This window comes from Leucoraja erinacea, chromosome 2, assembly GCF_028641065.1.
Source record: "Leucoraja erinacea ecotype New England chromosome 2, Leri_hhj_1, whole genome shotgun sequence".
Taxonomy (NCBI): Eukaryota; Metazoa; Chordata; class Chondrichthyes; order Rajiformes; family Rajidae; genus Leucoraja; species Leucoraja erinaceus.
Window position 1 is genome coordinate 20,402,492 of NC_073378.1, and position 22,548 is coordinate 20,425,039.

At 38.1% G+C, this 22,548-nt stretch overlaps 1 protein-coding gene across 1 annotated transcript in view; it reads right to left on the reverse strand.

The window, feature by feature from the left end:
* spag6 (sperm associated antigen 6) overlaps positions 1–22,548 on the reverse strand; it is a 98,339-nt gene that overhangs the window by 4,031 nt on the left and 71,760 nt on the right. The window contains exons 5-10 of the mRNA XM_055652535.1: positions 15,617–15,822; positions 15,056–15,229; positions 12,384–12,536; positions 6,682–6,873; positions 4,613–4,729; positions 3,292–3,437 (exon numbers count right to left, since the gene is read on the reverse strand). Of these exons, the coding sequence (XP_055508510.1) occupies positions 3,292–3,437; positions 4,613–4,729; positions 6,682–6,873; positions 12,384–12,536; positions 15,056–15,229; positions 15,617–15,822 (988 nt within the window). The remainder of the gene's footprint in view (positions 1–3,291; positions 3,438–4,612; positions 4,730–6,681; positions 6,874–12,383; positions 12,537–15,055; positions 15,230–15,616; positions 15,823–22,548) is intronic.

The window sequence follows — 22,548 nt, forward strand, 5'->3', positions numbered from 1 at the left end:
AGATGTGAATCTTGAAAGATTAAGTATATGATAATTTGTTAATCAAGGCAAAACGGTGACACATAAGAATCAGAATGGATATTATGAATGAATGATATGTCCTGGCATCAACAGTCCAGGTTCCTACTTGTACTATGGGGAAGTCCATCAGTTCAAGAAAGATGGTTATCACTATCCTCTCAGTAATTGGGGCAGCACAGTGGCATAGCAGTAGAGATGCAGCCTTACAGCGCCAGAGACCCGGGTTTGACCCTCACTTTGGGTGCTGTCTGCGTGAAGTTTGTACGTTGTGCTCTGGTTTGCTCCCACATTCCAAAGTCAGACAGGTTTGCGGGTTAATTGGCTTCGGTAAAATTGTAAATTGTTCCTAGTGTTAGTGTATGGAGTGATTGCTGGTCGGCGCGGAGTCAGTGGGCCAAAGGGCCTGTTTCTGCACTGTACTCTAATGTCTAAAGTCTAAACTAGGAACTGACCTTTCCAGAGCAATTAGGAATTGATACTACCTGCAATGCCTATATCTCAAGAACTAAAACAAAAATTCTGGTTCATTAATTATTTCTAAAGCTGTCAACTTGTTGATTCTAAAACATATTGTGGAGGGACATAAGCTGATGAATCTGAGAGCACGTGAAGGGTTAAATTTAGCGTAAACAATAGACACTACAGCCTTAATGCCAGCACAACTGGATGCGACAGCTGCATGTGGGAGATCCCTCTGGGAGAGGCAAGTTGGAGATTTCAATATGTTAATCACTTCTAGAGAGAGAGGTAGTAAACAAGTTGGTTCTTAAACTCAGTCTATATGGGAACTAAAAATTGATGAAACTACATAAAGACTGACTTTGAATGGGGGCTGAAAAGGTGATAATAAATATAATAATAAATACAGCAGTTTACTGTATAACCATATAACCATATAACAATTACAGCACGGAAACAGGCCATCTCGGCCCTACAAGTCCGTGCTGAACAACTTTTTTCCCTTAGTCCCACCTGCCTGCACTCATACCATAACCCTCCATTCCTTTCTCATCCATATGCCTATCCAATTTATTTTTAAATGATACCAACGAACCTGCCTCCACCACTTCCACTGGAAGCTCATTCCACACCGCTACCACTCTCTGAGTAAAGAAATTCCCCCTCATGTTACCCCTAAATTTCTGTCCTTTAATTCTGAAGTCATGTCCTCGTGTTTGAATCTTGCCTATTCTCAAAGGGAAAAGCTGGTCCACATCAACTCTGTCTATCCCTCTCATCATTTTAAAGACCTCTATCAAGTCCCCCCTTAACCTTCTGCGCTCCAGAGAATAAAGACCTAACTTATTCAACCTTTCTCTGTAACTTAGTTGTTGAAACCCAGGCAACATTCTAGTAAATCTCCTCTGTACTCTCTCTATTTTGTTGACATCCTTCCTATAATTGGGCGACCAAAATTGTACACTGTACTCCAGATTTGGTCTCACCAATGCCATGTACAATTTTAACATTACATCCCAGCTTCTATACTCAATGCTCTGATTTATAAAGGCTAGCATACCAAAAGCTTTCTTTACCACCCTATCTATATGAGATTCCACCTTCAAGGAACTATGCACGGTTATTCCCAGATCCCTCTGTTCAACTGTATTCTTCAATTCCCTACCATTTACCATGTACGTCCTATTTTGATTTGTCCTGCCAAGGTGTAGCACCTCACATTTATCAGCATTAAACTCCATCTGCCATCTTTTAGCCCATTCTTCCAAATGGCCTAAATCACTCTGTAGACTTTGGAAATCCTCTTCATTATCCACAACACCCCCTATCTTGGTATCATCTGCATACATACTAATCCAATTTACCACACCTTCATCCAGATCATTGATATACATGACAAACAACAAAGGACCCAACACAGATCCCTGAGGCACCCCACTAGTCACCTGCCTCCAACCCGATACACAACCATCCACCATTACCCTCTGGCTTCTCCCATTCAGCCACTGTTGAATCCATCTTGCTACTCCTGCATTTATACCCAACAGTTGAACCTTCTTAACCAACCTTCCATGAGGAACCTTGTCAAAGGCCTTACTAAAGTCCATATAGACAACATCCACTGCTTTACCCTCGTCAATTTCCCTAGTAACCTCTTCAAAAAATTCAAGAAGATTAGTCAAACATGACCTTCCAGGCACAAATCCATGCTGACTGTTCCTAATCAGACCCTGTTTATCCAGATGTTTATATATATTATCTCTAAGTATCTTTTCCATTAATTTGCCCACCACTGAAGTCAAACTAACAGGTCTATAATTGCTAGGTTTACTCTTAGAACCCTTTTTAAACAATGGAACAACATGCGCTGAACGCCAATCCTCGGGGACTATTCCCGTTTCTAATGACATTTGAAATATTTCTGTCATACCCCTGGCTATTTCTACACTAACTTCCCTCAATGTCCTTATAGTATCCATAGCTACTCTACTAGTTTCCCTTACCTCACATAATTCAATATCCTTCTCCTTGGTGATAAATAAATAAATACAATAAATACTATATAAATAAATACAGAGTTACTGATGAAAGCATGCTTTCATCAGTAACTCTGTAGTGCTACTGTATATTCACAAGGGTTTCATTAGCAATTTAATTAACTTTGGAAAGAGTTTTGATATAGTTGTCCATTTTCACTTTCCCTAAGCACTATAATTCCTGCTGCTGCTTTCATTGCTCTCTACCAAATTATGCAGACATTCTCATCTTCCTGTTCTATTTTTATCATGACAACATGGAGTACACAGGATTAATTGACTAACACTTGCCTTGATGGCAGTATATACCAATGACATTATGTGAAATGGGGGTCACAATGTACACTCTCAGCCTTCCAGTGGAATGGTAGCTCACCCCTGCCTGAAGGACATATAACTTACTTGGGATTTTACAACAATTCATCAGCTTTCATTGTAATTTTCTCATGCTACCAAAGATGAGATTTATTGAAAGCAATTCATGATTTGCTACGGTGAGACTTGGCCTCACAACCTGTGAGTTGACAGTCTATAACCACTATTGTACCGTTCATTCCCTCCCACAGTTCACGATGTTGAAGCTGCTGCAAATGCATTCATAGTATTTCCCTTGAGGGCAGGCAATCAGTTCAGAAATACCCACCAAAATTGCCAGTTATTGGCTAAGTGTAAGAAATTAACCGTTTTCAATAATCAAATTCAAAATCAGCCATTCAAAATCCTTACAACAATTAAATAAATTTGACGAGAGAAAGCTTCAGGGGAATAATATCACCTGACAATTTCTTCCGGATAACAATTGTTAATGCCATTAATGTACTCCTGCAGAACTGAACCCGGTTCAGCTTTAATCTCTTGAATCTTCTTCAGTCCACCACTTGTGACAAAGAGGCGGCGGGCTTTGGTGTCATGTGGCAGTACCTATCAGGCAGAGAAAAACAATTAATTGTGATTTTCTCATAAAGTAGGCAGTGAGTTTACCATCAGTATACGACAAACAATTTTTCTAATTTATATTTTTCTTATATTGTTATGAAACAATCAATCCACAATGCATTAGCTTAATGCATGGAAGAACATACTGTTTTATGATGGACATATTAATGTTTGACAGGTCCAATGTCATAAAAGCGTAGAAGGAACTAAGTTCCCACTGCTTGCTAAGTACTTACTATACAGATAAACTTTAATAAGCCAGCTCCATTAGTGCTTTGGTGGTGCCAAACTATCAAATGTTCCTGACTCAGCGGGACAGGCAGCATCTCTGGAGAGAAGGAATGGGTGACATTTCGGTCATTCATTCCTTCTCTCCAGAGATGCGGCTTGTGCCGCTGAGTTCCTCCAGCTTTTTGTGCCTATCTTTGGGTTAAACCAGCATCTGCAGTTCCTTTTAACACACATGCTCCAGATTATTGGATGTTACTTTTTAAAAGACATGTGGGCAGATATGGATAGGAAAACGTTTTGGAGAGATATAGGCCAAATGCGTTGAAATGGCACTAGCCCAATATTCCAACTTGGTCAGGTTGGACAAGGTGGGCTGACGGGCCTGTTTCCGTGCCATACAGCTATATGACTCCTGACCCTGGCTCCAACTGCAAATCTATCCATGTTCCTGACCTCTGGCATTCTAGACCTCAAACCTAGCAATATATCAAATCCCAATAATCCATGACTTTACCTCACACCCTGCCTGCACTCTGGACTCCAGGCCCAACCTCCATACCATTGTGAGGCTGGGTTTGAACGATCAGGGTTGGTGAACAATGAGAGTTGTTTGTACTGAGAAAAGTGTCTTCTGGCTGGTATGGGTCAAATGATTTTGCAGATTGCACCTCATTAAACCCAGACATCTTTGGTGATTTCAGTTTCCATTAATGGTAGTTTGGTAATGGTAATAATCTTCTTTTCAGATTATTAGATCCCTTTCTCATGGTAAATTAAATAATCATTACAATAAGTATTAAAAGTTGCTTTGCAATTGGAAGTCCAACATTTATCATGTTAATGAAGAATTCATTAACTCCTTCAAATTTCAAAAGGTTTCAACAATTAGTGGCTGAACTGATTGGTGTTTTAAATTCTATTTTACTTACCTTACTATACTGGCCAATAACATGTTTAAGCACATTGGGAGGTGCATCATGTAGTAGAGGATCAAGAGCTGGCAGGTATGTACATTTCTGCAAAATGTTCTTCAGTGCCTTTTTAGCCTATTGGAAACCATAATAAAATTGTGAAAAATCTACTGAAAAGAATCAGAATTTTCAGTGCAAGGCACTCTATGTTCCCAGGATTAGGGCATCAGACTGTCTCCATGCTAATTACTGGCACGGTTGTAGATTTCTGAAATGGGACACTACATATATGGTCGGCCATTAATGGTAACGACATGCATAAAATTAAGCTAAGCCAAAAAATCATATCATATGATTATCAGCAGTTGAAATTTTGCAACAACTGGATTTTTATTTTCTCTTCCATAAAAAATATGCCTTTAATTTTTTTTAAAGGTTATTCAAATAGCAAATCATTTTGCAGAATTTACCTAAAAATCATGGCATAAAATTTAATTCTAATTCACAAGCACATATCAAACTGCTTCAAGAATCAAAGTCTTATTGAATCCTTTGCTGAATTAATTTTCACCAAGTGATGTGTACTCGTTTTCAATTTTTTGGAGCGAAGGAATAATAATTAGTGTATAAACTGGGAAAAATAAAGCGATGGAGAAAATTTGCAGTGACACGCTTCCATCACCTTCTTTCAATTAGCTTATAATGTCATTATCTTGACTGGGAAATGGGTAAGTAACATTGTGCAGGTACCTTTTTATTATAGTGAACTACTGCTTGTGCAGGCCAATAAAGTGAAGGCAGTTTCTTCAAAGTGTCTGCACTTTCAATTTGATATGCATTCATTGGTTGTCAAATGCACAAAAGCTATCTGGGCAATCATGTAGCTGCCCTTTCATCCTGTCAGCATGAAAACATTTAGAAAAATCAACTAATGGCAGTACTAGTCGTCAATTGATTTTTAGCTATAAATCAATGGGAATTTCTGCTTGCTGTTCTGAAATGGATTAAATGTAAGAGTTAGACAGCACCTGTTGTATATGCAAGAGGCTACACTATATTCATTTAAATTTTCTGAGAAGCCATGTTGATATCTAATTTTAAATAAGTAACAGCAGTTACTCAGTTACTCTAAACACAAAGTATTTTACTTTAATAACACATGCTCCAGGTAAGACACTCATAGAAACATTTAACATTACAACTGCTGCAATGTTTGGCTGCCAGTGAAATAATTAGAAAATGAAAGATGTCAAGAGGAATGAGGCTGAGTTCTGTACACAACATTTACACAATTGGTGGATCCCACTGACTAGTACAATAAGTGAACATTCAACTGCATTGCTTGTATGTTATTGGGTAGGATCAATATTAGGTTCCATGGGCAGACAATACATCTTCTGTTTGTGTTGTCATAAACACAAAATATTTTCTTGCACATTAAAGTTAACAAAATAAATTATCAAAGAATAACTTAGTACTGGTTAAATTTGATGTGCTTAACATACTAAGGTGAAGAACCAAAGCCGATATTCATATGACAAAAACTAACAATACAAAACAATGCAAGGTCTGGTTTTAAATAAAGCATCACTCTTCTTCACCTGATGTTATTGCAACTGGCAGGATTCTCACTTAAAACAACAAACAGCTGGCCTGGATTGTGTTAACCAGTGATATCTGGGGATTAGTATTTCTGTAATTAGCCACTTGAATCTCACTTGCATTGTTTATGACATCATCTGAAGCTCTTCACTGTGACACACTTTAAAAGCCTGTTATCATCCCCAATACAAACATTATTGACAAGATATCAGGATTAATTTCTGTTACCATAGATAATTGAGTATTAATACACTAATTAAAATCTATAATAAAGAAGCACTGGTGTGATGAACTATTTAAATCTCAAATTTTCTTCGCGGAAATGATTTTAAAAATGTACTCTCTCAGAGTCTGAGTAAAATAGTACAAAGGTATTTTCGTCTTATTTGGACAACATATTTTCCTGATCTTTAGAAAACCATCTTAGATGTTCATTAGTTACATTTGATATACTGGCTGTCTTGGATTGAATATGAATGTTTTACCTTAACCTGAAGGTCTTCAGAGCTTCCACTCTGCATGTAGAGTGAAAGGAGCTTTGGCAGAACATTTGCCACAGCAACAGCACGCGCATGCTCTGGAGTGTGTCTTCCTATCTGCCCCAGGGCCCAAGCAGACGCTGCCTTAATATGGTCTTCTGGTTCCTCTGACAGGCAGATAGCCAACTGAGCCACCCCCTGTAGTGTTGATCAGAAGCACACAGACTTAGTCAGAGACATTACATGTGAAGGTTTGCACTAATAGGCAATTTTAAGAGGGGGGAAAACACAGTTCTGTCCTATCCTACACATCTTCCTGGTGAATGAAAGAGCAAATCAACCTACAGCTACGCAATATATTAAAGTTGCCGTTTTTTCAATCTGACACAATGTCAAGAATAGTAAAAATCTGCAATTTGAAATACCATCACTTATATATTCGTAGCTTTATCATTCTACCGTGGAAATATACAGGAAATGAAACATTAACAATCACATTGTACCTTAAACCAAGACTGCAACTAGTAAAGGCATGACTAAATATATACTTTGTCCAGAAAGTGAAGAGATCATTGATCTTCTTAAATGTTGTTTTCACATATAAAATCCGACACAAAAATTACAATTAAAACTACATAAACATAACAAAGCCCTTCAAAATTAATGATTCTATCATATTTAATAATGTTCTACTGAAGAAAGATAATTGTAATATATGTGCATGCATGCAAAGAGTAAAAACGCAGGGTTTCGATCCGAAACGTCGCCCATTCCTTCTCTCCAGAGTTGCTTCCTGACCCACGGAGTAATGCCAGCATTTTACGTCTACCTTCAATTTAAACCAGCATCTGCAGTTCTTTCCGACACATACAGAGAGCATCTCACTAGTTTCTAACCTTTGTTTAATACGTCATGACCTTTTTATTTTGGCAGCCCGATGGACCAAAAATGCCACAGTGACCAAAATATAACTAAAGGGGAAACATTAAATTCTTTTGTCTTGGCATTAAATTAGACCATTATTAAGTCAAAATTGATTAGAAATATCTAATCTTTATTGCAAAATCAATTACATCTCATATACAGTGCCCTCCATAATGTTTGGGACAAATGTATTCCACAATTTGAGAAATGAAATAGAAAAAAAAATCACATGTGGTTAAAGTGCACATTGTCAGGTTTTATTAAAGGGTATTTTTATACATTTTGGTTTCACCATGTAGAAATTACAGCTGTGTTTATACATAGTCACCCCATTTTAGGGCACTGTAATGTTTGGGACACATGGCTTCACAGACTTCCCATCATCTTTGGAATTTTTTATTGCTGTCTATCAACATGAGGACCAAAGTTCTGACAACGAATGTCAAATAAGCCATTATGAGACTGAGAAAGAAGAATAAAACTGTTAGAGGCATCAGCCAAACCAAAAATTTGGTAATCAGGCTTACCAAAAATGAACTGTTTGGAACATCATTAAGAAGAAAGAGAGCACTGATGAGCTTACTAATCGCAAAGGGACTGGCAGGCCAAGGAAGACCTCCACAGCTGATGACAGAAGAATTCTCTCTATAATAAAAAAAAATTCCCAAACACCTGTCCGACAGATCAGAAACACTCTTCAGGAGTCGGGTGTGGATTTGTCAATGACTACTGTCCGCAGAAGATTTAATGAACAGAAATACAGAGGCTACACTGCAAGATGCAAACCACTGGTTAGCCGCAAAAATTGGATGGCCGGGTTACAGTTTGACAAGAAGTACTTAAAAGAGAAACCACAGTCCTGGAAAAAGGTTTTGTGGACAGATGAGATGAAGATTATCTTATATCAGAGTGCTGGCAAGAGCAAAGTTTGGAGGGGAAAAGAAACTGCCCAAGATCCAAAGCATTCCACCTCATCTGTGAAACACGTGGTGGGGGTGTGTTATGGCCTGGGCATGTATGGCTGCTGAAGTTACTGGCTCACTTATTTATCTTCATTGATGATACAACTGCTGATGGTAGTAGCATAATCAATTCTGAAGCGTATAGACACACCCTATCTGCTCAACTTCAAACAAATGCCTCAAAACACATTGGCCGGTGGTTCATTCTACAGCAAGACAATGATCCCAAACATACTGCTAAAGCAACAAATGAGTTTTTCAAAGCTAAAAAATGATCAATTCTTGAGTGACCAAGTCAATCACCCGATATGAACCCAATTGAGCATGCCTTTTATATGCTGAAGAGAAAACTGAAGGGGACTAGCCCACAAAACAAGCTGTCGAGAGCACACTGACCTACGGCATCACTTCCTGGTTCGGGAGCTGCAAGGCGTACGAACGGCACCAACTAGACAGGATAGTGAAGACCGCCAGCAGGATTATTGGTGCTCCACTCCCCTTCCTGCTGGACATATACAGGAAGAGATGTATCAATAGAGCCATCTCCATCATCAAAGACCCTTACCACCCATCGCATGACATTTTCTCCATCCTCCCATCTGGGAAGAGGTACAGGAGCATTAGCTGCAAAACCAGCAGGATGCTCCTCAGCTTCTTCCCACAGGCTATAAGACTGTTAAATGGACTTTGCCCCCTGCCAAAGTATCGCGCACAAACCCCCACACTGCAGCAGAGCCACTGTTGTGCCGCTGCCGGTCGGAACGGCTGTTGAATGTTTAGTAGAGTGTTAAATTTGTTCATGATACATGTATTTTTTATTTCTATTTATTTTTCATGCACACTGAATGGACACTGGTTGAGCAACGTTTTTTTTTTGTTTCCTCTGGGTATGCGAATACTCAGGAAATGACAATAAAGATATACAATACAATACAATACAATACAATACAATAAGCTAAAGATGGCTGATGATAGGCCTGGCAGAGCATCACCAAAGATGATGCAACTGGTGATGTCCATGAATCGCAGACTTCAAGCAGTCATTGCATGCAACAAAATACTAAACATAACTGCTTACATTTACATGACATTGTTGTGTCCCACACATTATGGTGTCCTGAAATGGGGGGACTATGTATAAACACTGCTGTAATTTCTACATGGTGAAACCAAAATGTATAAAAATGGCCTTTATTAAAAGCTGACAATGTGCACTTTAACCACATGTGACTTTTTCTATTACAAATCTGAAATTGTGGAGTACAGAGACAAATAAATAAAAGATGGGTCTTTGTCCAAAACATTATACTGTACTGGTGTAAATGTTAACTTATATGAAATCCATTTGTTCAGATTCGAGTTTAAAGAGCCAAAACATTTTAACAAGTAATTGCAGTGCTAAGTTTTTATTTATATTTCTAATTTTAAAATCACAACTAACTTTGATATTTATCCGTCAAAAAGCATAATTCGTAAATGATCCAAAAATTCAATGTTCAAGAAAGAACTGCAGATGCTGGAAAAATCGAAGGTAGACAAAAGATGCCGTGGAAACTCAGCAGGTGAGGCAGCATCTATGGAGAGAAGGAATAGGCGACGTTTTGTGTTGAGACCCTTCTTCAGACTGATTGGGGGGGGGGGGGGGGGGGGGGGGGGGGGGGGCGTGGAAGAAAGGAAGAGGAGGATCAGACAGTAGGCTTTGTGGGAGAGCTGGGAAAGGGGAGGGGAAGGAGGGAGAAAGCAAGGGCTATCTAAAATTAGAGAAGTCAATGTTCATACCGCTGAGGTGTAAACTACCCAAGCGAAATATGAGGTGCTCTTCCTCCAATTTGTGCTGGACCTCACTCTGGCAATGGAGGAGGCCCAGGACAGAAAGGTGGATTCAACTGTGCTTATTTTGGAGGCAGCAGTAAAACCCATTTGATAATAACAACATTCTACCTCGGCTCTTTTCTCAGCTTTCAACAATGCAATATTTTAAGATACTTTAATGTGTACTGTTGCAAAACATATTTGTGGAATTCAGATATTAATGCATTATTTTGCTAGATATGACATTTCCACAGATAACTCCCAGAAGGCCAAGCAAAGTTTAATAAGATTTTACTTATCTACAAAACACAATCTCAAAAAGATATCTGCTGTACTATGCATGGTCACCACAGTAAAACACCAATAACATAAAATGTCAAATATATTTGTTATAAGATGTAATAACCTTCATGTTTGAATTTGTTTTGTTAGTACTAAGCTAAGGCTCAAGGAAGATCTATGATTACCAGGGCATTGTTTTTTGATAGTGAAAAACACTTATATTATCATGGTAAATATATGAACATATTTCAAATTTATATTAGCAATCTTATGAAGGATGCTATTTTTGATCTGTCTAAGATTGTATCAGTATATTAGGTTTTTTAACAAATAAAAGTATATAGGTAAAGCACTTTAATATTATTGTTGAGGGACTGTTGTGGCACCATGAATTATCAGGTTGGCTTTTTATTCGCCAGCCTTTTCAAAATCCAATTCTCAGACTGATGGGATAAATGTTTCTTCAATCTGACAGCTGTAAGGATCCTAAGGAAATCACATTTTTTTAGTGGATGCTGATCTACATTACAATAACAACAAGTCTTTCCTCAGAGAGGCCTTAAGAACGCCTGGTATAGTACATAGAAAGGACTCACACTGATGCAAAGGGGAGGGTTCTCCTGAGGCGTAAGATTAAAATACATTGAAGGAGAAGTGTAAAAGGAATTGTACCTTTCTGAAACTGGAACCCAGTTTGTAAGTATCATAATTATGATTTTAATGTTAGTATTAAACACGTTTATAACAGAAACGTTCATTGTAGCGATGCAATAACATTGGTTCGTGCATTAAAAGTGGAAACATTTTATTTCAAACATAAAACACCAAAAGTAGAAAATTAAAAGAATGTGCAAGGTATTTTCATAGATGGATCAATTAAAATACCGTCTCAATAGTAATAGATTTGTTTGCACCCCACACACATTTTTGTCTACTTTAGTTTGGCTATTAAACGGCAAGGATAGAAAAGGGGAAAATAACCAAAATAAAATTATTCTCTAAATTTCTTTGAACAAACATTTCAAATGTTGCAAACATTTCAAATCTTTGTTCGATCCCCGCACATTAACACTATCCTACACACACTAGGGACAATTCACACAAGCCAATTAACCTACGTCTTTGGAGTGTGGGAGGAAACCGAAGATCTCGGAGAAAACCCATGCAGGCCACGGGGAGAGAACGTACAAACTCCGTACAGGCAAGCACCCGAAGTCAGGATCGAACCCGGGTCTCCGACGCTGCATTCTCTGTAAGGCAGCAACTCTACCGCTGCGCCACCGTGCCGCCCACCGACCTGATAACGGGAACTGCGTAGCCGTATGAGCATGTGAGGTATTAATTCTAGCCGGGTGGGGATTGGGGTAAGAGGGTAATTGAGTATCACGCCACTGCACAGCAGAAGCCCTGAAGATAACCATATCAGATTTTATTAACAGTACAAATTACTGTAATTAAAGTATTTAAATTAAAAGTCATAATTAAGATTTACGTTGACATCTTCTACATTAAAATGAAAGTAACAAACTCATTCTTACTGAAACAGAAAGAAGTGAAATGATGAGCAACAGAAAATTTACATCAGCAATCTCAATCCTTCTGGGAGTACTAACCAACAAATCAATACACCACTGCTCTCTAGTATGCTTTGCAGCTAGATTAATTTATAGTCCTTTTTCTAGGGTCTCATTGTAATGCTAATACACAGATAATGAACCAGGCTCTAACCTTGGAGACAATCACTGCCATTGCCAGGTTCTCTGAGTGAGCAGCCACATAGCCAAGCATCATAATACCAGGCAGCCTGACATTACTTTTGGAATCACCGATATAATCAATGACAGCAGCCACACCTCCTGTATTAACAATAAGCTGAGACAGCTACAGGAGGAGAGAAAAAATAACAAGGTGGTTAGTCGGATTCTATCAAATAAGACAGCCAAATAACAACTTAAACAAAAACAACTGCTTCCCCCATAAACTGATGCACATGCACAAAATACTGCCATTTCTGTTAAATCATTTTAATTATTAAAAAGTGAACACCATTGCATTTCTATTTATGAAGTGAGACTTGTTGTTTCCTGGTCCCTTCCTTTTTGATAGCTGAAGAGATGAAATGTTACAAACAGCTAAACAAATTAACTACCAAATATGGATTGGTTACATTAAAATAAGGAGGATGTGTAGTTATATTTCTATAATCTGAAAAAATATATTAACATTATTCTACAATTGAAGCAACTACATATATTTTGCTTTCAATATCTCAGATTATGTTTACTATCATTATTTGAATGTGAAAATATCCAAGATCATTTGAGGTATTATTAACATTTAAAACTACGACAGAATTAAGCAGTTAATTTCCTTTCAGTTACATAATGGACAACAGTTAAAATCAGTTGCTTATCAAATGGCTTCTGCTTTCCCACAATCCTAACAATGCTTTCACATTATCTATAATAATCCATTTAATTGAAAAAAAAAATTGAGAGAGCTCACTATATCTTGAGAAGGCTATTCAGAACAAAATACCAGGGACAAAAACTGAGATTTAAAATGAATCGCTTAAGAACTAAGGAGGTTATTTGTCGCCCCAGAGGGTGATTTTTATTTTGCTTAATTGCATGTTTTCTGGAAATTGATCAATCGTTTGAATGCTGTTTAAAAAAAAAAGATTTGCTATTCTATACATCTTCTGTGATCTAACTGTACATATTTAAAAACAAAATATTTAAATGTAGTCATGTGAAATGATAAACAATCAAATAGTGATCAACATCACTGAGTCTTCGGTTAAGCTCTCCTAACTAAGGCAAAAACCTATTTACAATCATAATGAAAGTTTTGTTTCCCAACTTTAACTGCAACCAAATCCAGGAAATAAGATCAAATGTCTGGCCCAATTCAGATATATTACGAGTTCTTAAAATTGAGTGAAAACCAACAAAATTAAATCAGTTCATTTTCCATATATAACGTAAAATATTGCATACACGTCCTGACCATGTATCATAAAATAATGCAAGTAATCAGCTCACTTTACATAATCATATATCTGTTAGCCTTCTTGTTTATTAATAACCTTGTGAAAAATTGTTATTCAATTTAAAAATGGTGAAAATAACTCTGGATTTGTAACACAGGCAGATTTTTGTCATACAACTGTGTAAACAACTGCAGTTTACTGGCATGGTTCAAAGCTAAGCAGTTGTGGGAAAGTATTATGGACTCGTTTTTAAATATGCATATTGTTGAATGGAGGTTTTGGACTGCAGATTATAAATGATAATTTATGGGGATGAGAACTGCTTATTAGCATGCCTAATCAAAATTCTAATGAAAAATCACAGTTCAAAAAAGTATTGAAAGTGTGTCGCAAGTCAGTTGGTAACATTTGCATCCGAGTACGAGGTTCATGTTCAATTCCCAGTCCAGAGAATTGAACATAAAAATCCAGCCTAACATTCCAGTGGAAAACTGAGAAAGTTGTACTGTTGGAGATGCAGTCTTTCCATGGATTAAAAAAACACAAAGTGCTTGAGTAACTCAGCAGGTCAGGTAGCATCCCTGGAGAACATGGTCACTGAAATATCTCCTATCATATCCAGAGATACCACTGAGTTACTCCAGCAATTTGTGACTTTTTAATGTAAACCAGCATCTGCAGTTCTGTGTTCATTCAGTTTGTCTATGGGACCGTTTGAAGTTATTACCCAAATCCCTGGCAATAATAATGCCCCATTCAACATCACCAAAACAAATTATTATTATATTGATATTGGTGGGAAGTTGCTGGATAATTTGATTGTTGTGTTTCAAATATTGCAACAGTGATTACATTTCATTAGTATTTCACTTGCTGTACAGCAGTTCAGGACACCTAAAAGAAAGAAAGGGGCCATATAATACACTTTCTTTTCTACAGGTAGTAAAAGAATGAGAGAACCACAAGGCACATTTTCAGTTGCTTCCCGCGTCTGCATTTTCACATCCTATCAATTTCATATCCAGTAGTTTCACCACCTGACATCAAGGACCCGACCTCTGCATCTGAACTGCATGATTCTCTTTCCCAGCCTCCTTAGTATCAGGCTCCCACTGCTATTTTACAGATTTAGCTCCCCAGATCTGCTTTTCCACTTACCAAAGTAGATATCTGTGCCCCATGCACAATCCCATAGGAATTGAACTAGTAAGTAAATTATGAATAAAGCTGAAATAATGGTTTGCACTGTCCGAAAGCAGAATTTCATGGTTAAAATATTATCAACAGGTTTATTATGTATAATTTAATATTTTTAGTGGAAGCAAAACTGTAATTACTATCTGACTGTCCACCAAGCATGACAAACTTTCAGATGTGTCACTGCACACTTAAAAGGAAAAACATTTACCTCAGGAGTATGCTTGGCAATTTCCCGAATGAGTGTGGCAACATTTTTTTTCACATATTCATCTGGGTCTTTTAGGCATGTTAGAACAGAAGGAAAAATTTCGGCTTCCACGACCATTTCTGCCAAATCTACAGAATGCTTTGAAATTTGACCGAGAGCAGAAAACACTTGACGCTGTAGAACACAGAAAAATAGCACAACTTCAAATTGGTGAATAGAGTTGGTGCAATGAGACAAAAAAGCACTGCTTCAACCCAAGTTTTTTTTTTAAAGGGTATGAGCCTCGCATTGTAAACACAAGATGAACTGAGAAACAACATTGTTAAAATATTTATTACCTCTTGAACCAACAGGTAAGCAATCATGACTGGTAAATCAAAGTTGAACTCTAAGTACACATGTGAAAACTATTTTAAACATATTTTATTTCAGTAACAAAAGAATACATTATTTTAACAATGAGCATTTAATTAAATTAAAATTCCATACATGCAATGCATTCGATTGGTGTATTTGCTTTCACTCCAGCAATGGTATAACGTTTAGAATACACACACTCACCTTCAGTTTGGCATCAGGGTTTAGAATCATCTGAGCTAGGTGAGCAATAGACCCTGCATCCACCACAGTTTGAGCCAGCTCTGGAGATTGTTTTGCGATATCACTGAGTGCAGAAGCTGCAATCCTTTTTAGTGGCACCTCTGGTTCTTGGATACAAAGAACCAGAAGAGGAACAGCTCCTGCGTCCACTACTGCCTGCGACAGCTCTGTAGGTCCAAGAAAAATAATTAAGTGTGCATGGATAGATGACCCTTGAGCCAGCCATTTTTCACACTGACAGATACAGCAAGAATAAAAAGGGGCACATCCCCATCCTCACTGCATCTGCATTTCAAATCAGCCTGCCTGGCTTCATAGAGCATGTGGACTGATCCATAGCTAAAAGGACACAGGTCAAAGGATAGGCCCCATTTACATGTGGCATGTTTTAGGCAGATTGGGTTGAAATGGTTTGTTATTCTGTTATAAAAGAGCCAAACAGACCTCAGTTGTTTAAATTATGACCTTACTGAATTTTCAAAGGCACATGTTTTACACATGGAATAAAGCAAACAGAAGTGGCAAAATTAACTGCATTGCAATTTGGTAACATTTATTTACACAAAACATCTTCCAGAATTTGTCTTATTTTCTCCAGTCTGATAAAGACAAAAAGAAAAAATGGAAAAGTTCCTCAGCATATTTCTGCAACTTTTTTTTTGACATGTTTGAATTTTCTCTCTTGTGGTTCAGTCACCAAAACTAAGGAACTGCAATTGTGTATTGTTGTTTTTGTCCTCCTGCTACCTTGATGATCCTTTCCTTATTATTAAAAACATATTATTTTAAGAACATTTAAATTATGAAAAGGAACCACAAATGTCCAGCGGTTAGATTTTCTATCTTTATTTTTGTGTGTTTTGCAGATCTTGTGAAAACAACAAAGATTCTGCTTGTGATATTGGAAGTTGGTGCCATAAACCAGAGTCAAACCAAACTTTAAAAAAAAAAGGGATTTACCTCCTGTATAAAGATTAAAAGAGTAACAAAATTGTTTCAGCGATCACAGAAGAACACAGTTTTATACTTTCTTACCTGCTCTGGAATCATACTTCTCCTCTCTTCAGAGTTAACATAAAGTAACAAGCTACATATAAACAAACTTCAGAATCTTCTGTTATCACTCAGTGCTGTATGACATTCATAAAATGCTTCAGGAATTTTACAGGTTATAAATCACAATTACATAACCAACGTGAAGACATTTCGTACAAAAGAAATTCTACCCAAGATTTTGGAAACACAAAGGAGACCAAACTGGAGAGCTGCCGAGAAAGGTCATGGGGATTGCAATAAGTGATTAACCTATGCCGGTTGCTTCTGATGCAGGCAACATGCCAATTTTATGCTGCCGGCAGCCTCCAGTTATCACGTGATGAAGTGATTGCATGTCTTAACTTGGGGCCAATATTATAAAGCTCTTAAAGCTAACCTGCACAACTAAAGTTAACCTGTACTTCTTTATAGTGAGCTGTATAAAGGTTACATTAGGTGCCAGCAGGCACACTGGAACTGGTTCTGACCCAGGAGAAATTGAAGAATGCCACAGAATGAGAGAACACACTCATCCAAATTTTGTGCAAATGGTGGAGAGACAGGTTCATAGAATTGTTACGATATAGAAGGGTGCCACGTCGCCCATGTGTAAACCAGTAGAGCCATCTTGTCAGTCGCATTTGTCCGCCCTTTCCCAAATACTTGCAAATTATTCTGTCTTATATCTATCAAATTTACCTCTGAAAGTCCTGATCAATTCTATTTGCATCATATTCACAGGAAGCAATTTCCAGAACTTCTATTTGATTCTATTATTGTTTGCCCAAAATGGAAAATCTGTGCCAATGGTTTTTGAAATATCTGCTGACTGGAACAGTTTTCCAATTTCCCCAATCTAAACCTGCTATGATTTTGCACATCATTGCCAAATCTTCCCTCAAAATGTATTTCCTTCAAGGGACAGAAGCTCAATTTCTTTCCTCTAATCTTACATCCAAAGTATGTCAACACTGGAATTACTCTGGAATAATTGACATGACACCACTAATGCTGAATTCCGAAGACTGTAACTGCTACCCCAAGTCTGACAATGAAGTACTGTACCGCGAGTCCATGTAGAATTTTGTTGGAACAATGTAGGAAATTAAAGACAAAGAGATTGGGGAGGTGGGGAGGTGGGGAGGTGGGGAGGGGGGGAGGTGGGGAGGTGGGGAGGTGGGGAGGAGGGAAGTGGAGAGTGGAGGGGGAGGTGGCGAACTAAAGCAACAAGCAACTCGGAACTCAAAGTGATTTCTATGGATTGAGTGGAGATACTCTGCAAAGTAATTACCCAATCTGAATTTGGTTTCTACAGTAAATCAGAGATCACATGAATGCAGGATTCTCAATTGAAAATAGAAAAACAAATCACTGTGTCACCTAGAAGGAACAAAGTAAAAGGGCAAATGCTCCTTTAAGCTATTGTATGAAAAGATTTTGTGGAAAGGAGAGCGGGTTTCTGTGGAGATGCAAGTACAGTGTCACCGAGGAAATGGTGAAAGGGAAAGGGAGGGGAAGGTATGCCTGTTGATCATGTGAGACATATCTGAAATCATGGAGGATGATCCTTTGAATATGGAGACTGTGGGGATAGAAGCCGAGGACAAGGTGGGAGAAAAGGGGGTGAGAACAGAGATTTATGGAATGGATCAAATGCAGTTGGCAGCTGCAACTATGGTGCAGAAGACACCTAGATTTAGAAAAATGGAAACAGATTTGAAGAATAGGAGTGGCATCAGCAGAAAGGATTGCGAAATTGTGGGGATGGCAAGGTCAGGAAGCAATGGTGGAGGTAATGTTGCATAGACAACAGTGCTTTTGGTGCACACAGGTTACAAGCAATCCCCTGAAATGGAAATAAAGTTGAGAAATGCAACAGCTGGAGATGGACCACTTTGTTTTGGTAGTTAATGAAAGATGATGCTGACAAAAAACTAATTTGAGTTCACAAGACATTAGCTGTCCATGCTGACTATCCCCAAAAAGCCCATGGGTTTTTTTTTTTCTCATGCAATTAAATCCTACCCCTAAGAATTCTCTCCAATAGGTTCTCAAACACTGACATGAGGTTCAGTGGCCTATAATTTCCTGGAAATTAGTTCCTGGAAATTATTCCTAATTCCCTTCTTAAACAAAGGAATAACATTGGCTTCTCTCCAGCCCTCTGGAACTATGCCTGTTGCTTGAGAGGATACAAAGATCTATGACAAGGCCCTAGCAATATCCTCTTTTGCCTCTCTCAATGAACACGGATCGCTCCTATCAGGCCCTGCGGATTATCCACCTTAATATCTTTCAATAAATCCAACACCTCCTCCACCTTGATCTCAAACATGTCCTAGAATATTAGTATATTTGTCACTGATCTCTCTATCCTCCATGTTACTTTTCTTGGTGAATACCAACTTAATGTAGCTGTTTGGTACCTCATTTGCTTCCCCTGACTCCAGGCATAAATTCCCACCTTAGTCCTTCAGTGGCCCTACCCTCTCCCTACTACTTTATTTTTAATGCATGTACAAAATGATTTTGGATTTTCTTTAATCCTACTTTCTTTTGATCACTTTGCTTTGTAATGTGAATATATATATACGACACCTCTATTGTAGCTCCATGGGAATGCATTTGGTGTTTGGTTCTTGACCTTTACGTTTTCCATTCAGTGATCAGAAAATGTTGCACATTAATAAACTCTACTAAAGGCGACCAGCTCTTGAATTACATTCTATAAAAGATTAACTCTCGATCAAACGAAGACTGTCTAACCTTTTGCTATCCTCTACCTACATTTTAATATTTTCTTGATGTCTATACAAGGGAGTTTGTAAAAATGATTTTTAAATGAATTACGGTATTTTTGTAACGCAATTGTGCTGGCTTTTGTGAACAGATCCTTACTTAATGATTTTCATATTACTGGGCAGACGCCTGCGTTGTAACTAACTGCTGGGCTTGAGGCATGACTAGATTTGGAATGTAGGTTTTAGTATTAAAACCAGAATCCTCTCTTGTTCCATTGCCTTTACAGTTATGCAGTGTCTTTTTTTTTGTTGTCATTTTGTAAAATTTGTGTATTACAAATAGGCTAAAGTTTGGTTTCTGATATTGGGGATCGGTGCGGGTAGAGGCATTGGTTGATCTCAATAAGATATTTCATTTACCTGGGACCATTTACCAGACTGTCATATGAGGAAAGATTGAGACTGTCATATGAGGAAAGATTGAAAAGACTAAGCTTGTATTCACTAGAGTTTAGAAGGATGAGGGGGAGATCTTACAGAAACATATAAAATTATAAAAGGACTGGACAGGCTAGATGCAGGAAAAATGTTCCCAATGTTGGGCGAGTCCAGAACCAGGGGCCACAGTCTTAGAATAAAGGGGAGGTTATTTAAGACTGAGGTGAGAAAAAAACATTTTCACCCAGAGAGTTGTGAATTTATGGAATTCTCTGCCACAGAGGGCAGTGGAGGCCAAATCACTGGATGGATTTAAGAGAGAGTTAGATAGAGCTCTGGGGGCTAGTGGAGTCAAGGGATATGGGGAGAAGGCAGGCACGGGTTATTGATAGGGGACGATCAGCCATGATCACAATGAATGGCGGTGCTGGCTCGAAGGGCCGAATGGCCTCCTCTTGCAACTATTTTCTATGTTTCTATGACTTCTGACTCCATTGCTTGAGTATGCTTCATACTTCACGTGGCAGTATTACTTTCATTGTATGAATATTACTGATGTGTGCATTAATTACCTACACAGGTCACGACCAATGTTATCAGCATATAGGCCTTGTCATTCAGTGTCCTTGCTTTAATTATATATTTTGTGCAGCTCAAATTGCCACAGAATTTAACTGTCATGAATGTCCTTTGCATCTGTGCACTCTGCTGCCTTTTACCATATCAGTGGGTACTGGGGGACCTATTAATTACAGGCCACCTTAAGGTTGTCAGTTATATGTCGGGTTAATGGTACCATCTTCCAATGGCAACCTTTATAAAGTTTTGTCTTGTGTCTGTCTGCGGCCTACTGCTTAGGAGGAACAACGTGGGTCTCTTAAATTATTTCCTTTACCCAACTGGAGAGAGGATGAGCAATATGTTGCAAATTTCTCCTGGCCTGAAACACTCTGATACAAGAAAGTTAAATACCACAGTCACATTGATAGCCACTGACAATGAAGTCTGTACTCTATGGTTGCAGTTGCAAAAATACCAAGTGGCAAATCCTAACTGGATGGCAGATATTTCAGTGTTCCTTACATAAGTTCTGAAAGGAAAATTTTCCTCTAAGCATGCTGAATGATGATAACCTGCTGGGAATTTCCATCTACTCCTCCTCCTTGTCCTAGCTCCTGCGTATAGAATGTTTCTATCCAGCCAGCTTCAGTTGTCAGCAGGCATTTTGTTATAAGCTGACAAGAAAATGCTAATTTCACCGAGGAAACAACCTCTGACCTTGTCTGGCAGATAGGATCACCCTCCCCCATCCTCTTCAAACCCAACTGTCCAGCCTCTCCCCTGTTACCATGGCAAAAACTCTGACCTATCACTTTTGGACCAATGTATCACATGATCATAACAAGCATTTTTTTAAATCCTCCATTTAGCTGTGATTCAATGCCTTCAGATGGGTTTGATTCTTAAAATGTCCCATAATCCTATGAAGCAAGAGGGAAACATTGGTATAATGGTACATATATACAGCTGGGGAGGAAATAAAAATAATCTAGTAAAACTCATTCTCTTTGAAGGCTTGCCTGAAATGTCATTCCAGTTGCCAAAACCAACCATCCCTGTGAATGGATTACAGAATCACAATTTAGTCCCAAATGCCAAACTGAACGTGAAAAATATGTTTTTATGATTTTTTTCCAGGGTGCTGGAAGATATTGGCAGAGCACTATATGTCACTAAGCATTTTGATGCCACTGAAAAGTGTGAACTGATAAAAGTCTGAGGGAAGAATCAGAAAGACCTCACACCCAGAAAGTCTTCAATGAATTAGTTACAACAATCTGCCAACTTTATTTGCCCCGTTCCTGCTATTAACCCATCAATTAACAGATTTTGTGTATCCTGGTGATTTTTGGATTCACTATTTGAACTGCTAGTCCTTAATGAAACAACTATGTTGCTTTACTGAGAAGACATTTTGTGCTGTCAGCCAGTCCTGAATCTGTGTGGTTGACTCAGAATTACTGTGAGCTCTGTATGCTTTCTGCTCTCCCCCCATAACTCCTTGTGTCCTAATTTCTTGATTTATTTTTGTGCCTAATGTGAAGGTGTACCTCACCTTTCCCTTGACATAAGTGGGATGCATAAATCAAGTAGTATAGAAATTGATTTATGCCAAGTATATGTCCCATTTCATTGTGTAAAAACTGTTTTCTTATTATAGACATGGGAATCAGATTTTGTTACTTATGGTAAAGGACCCAAATAGCAAAATATGATTGTGAAACATTGGTGACAATTCTGAACTCATTGCTAATAAGTTGGAATTATTTATTTTATCGCATTATCGCAGTCACCTGCTAATGGATTTGTAATTAGTGTTATTTTGAGGTTACCCAGAAGCCCAGAGTTATAGAAATTGGAGAATGATAAATGAGCCCACAGAATGCCAATTCTGATGATGGTAAATACTAAACAAGAGCTCTTTGCAATGGATTGGTTGAATTAGGCCTCAGGGAGCAATATATTTTTAGACAAAGATTAAATAAAGATTGGAGACAGGTGGATTTGAGATTTGGAGGAACCAAGGCATAACTGAAAGTTTGAATAAGCTTGAGGGACTAAAGGCCTACTCCTGTTCCTCTGTTGCAGAAATAGAAATAGGCAATATTTGTTATGATG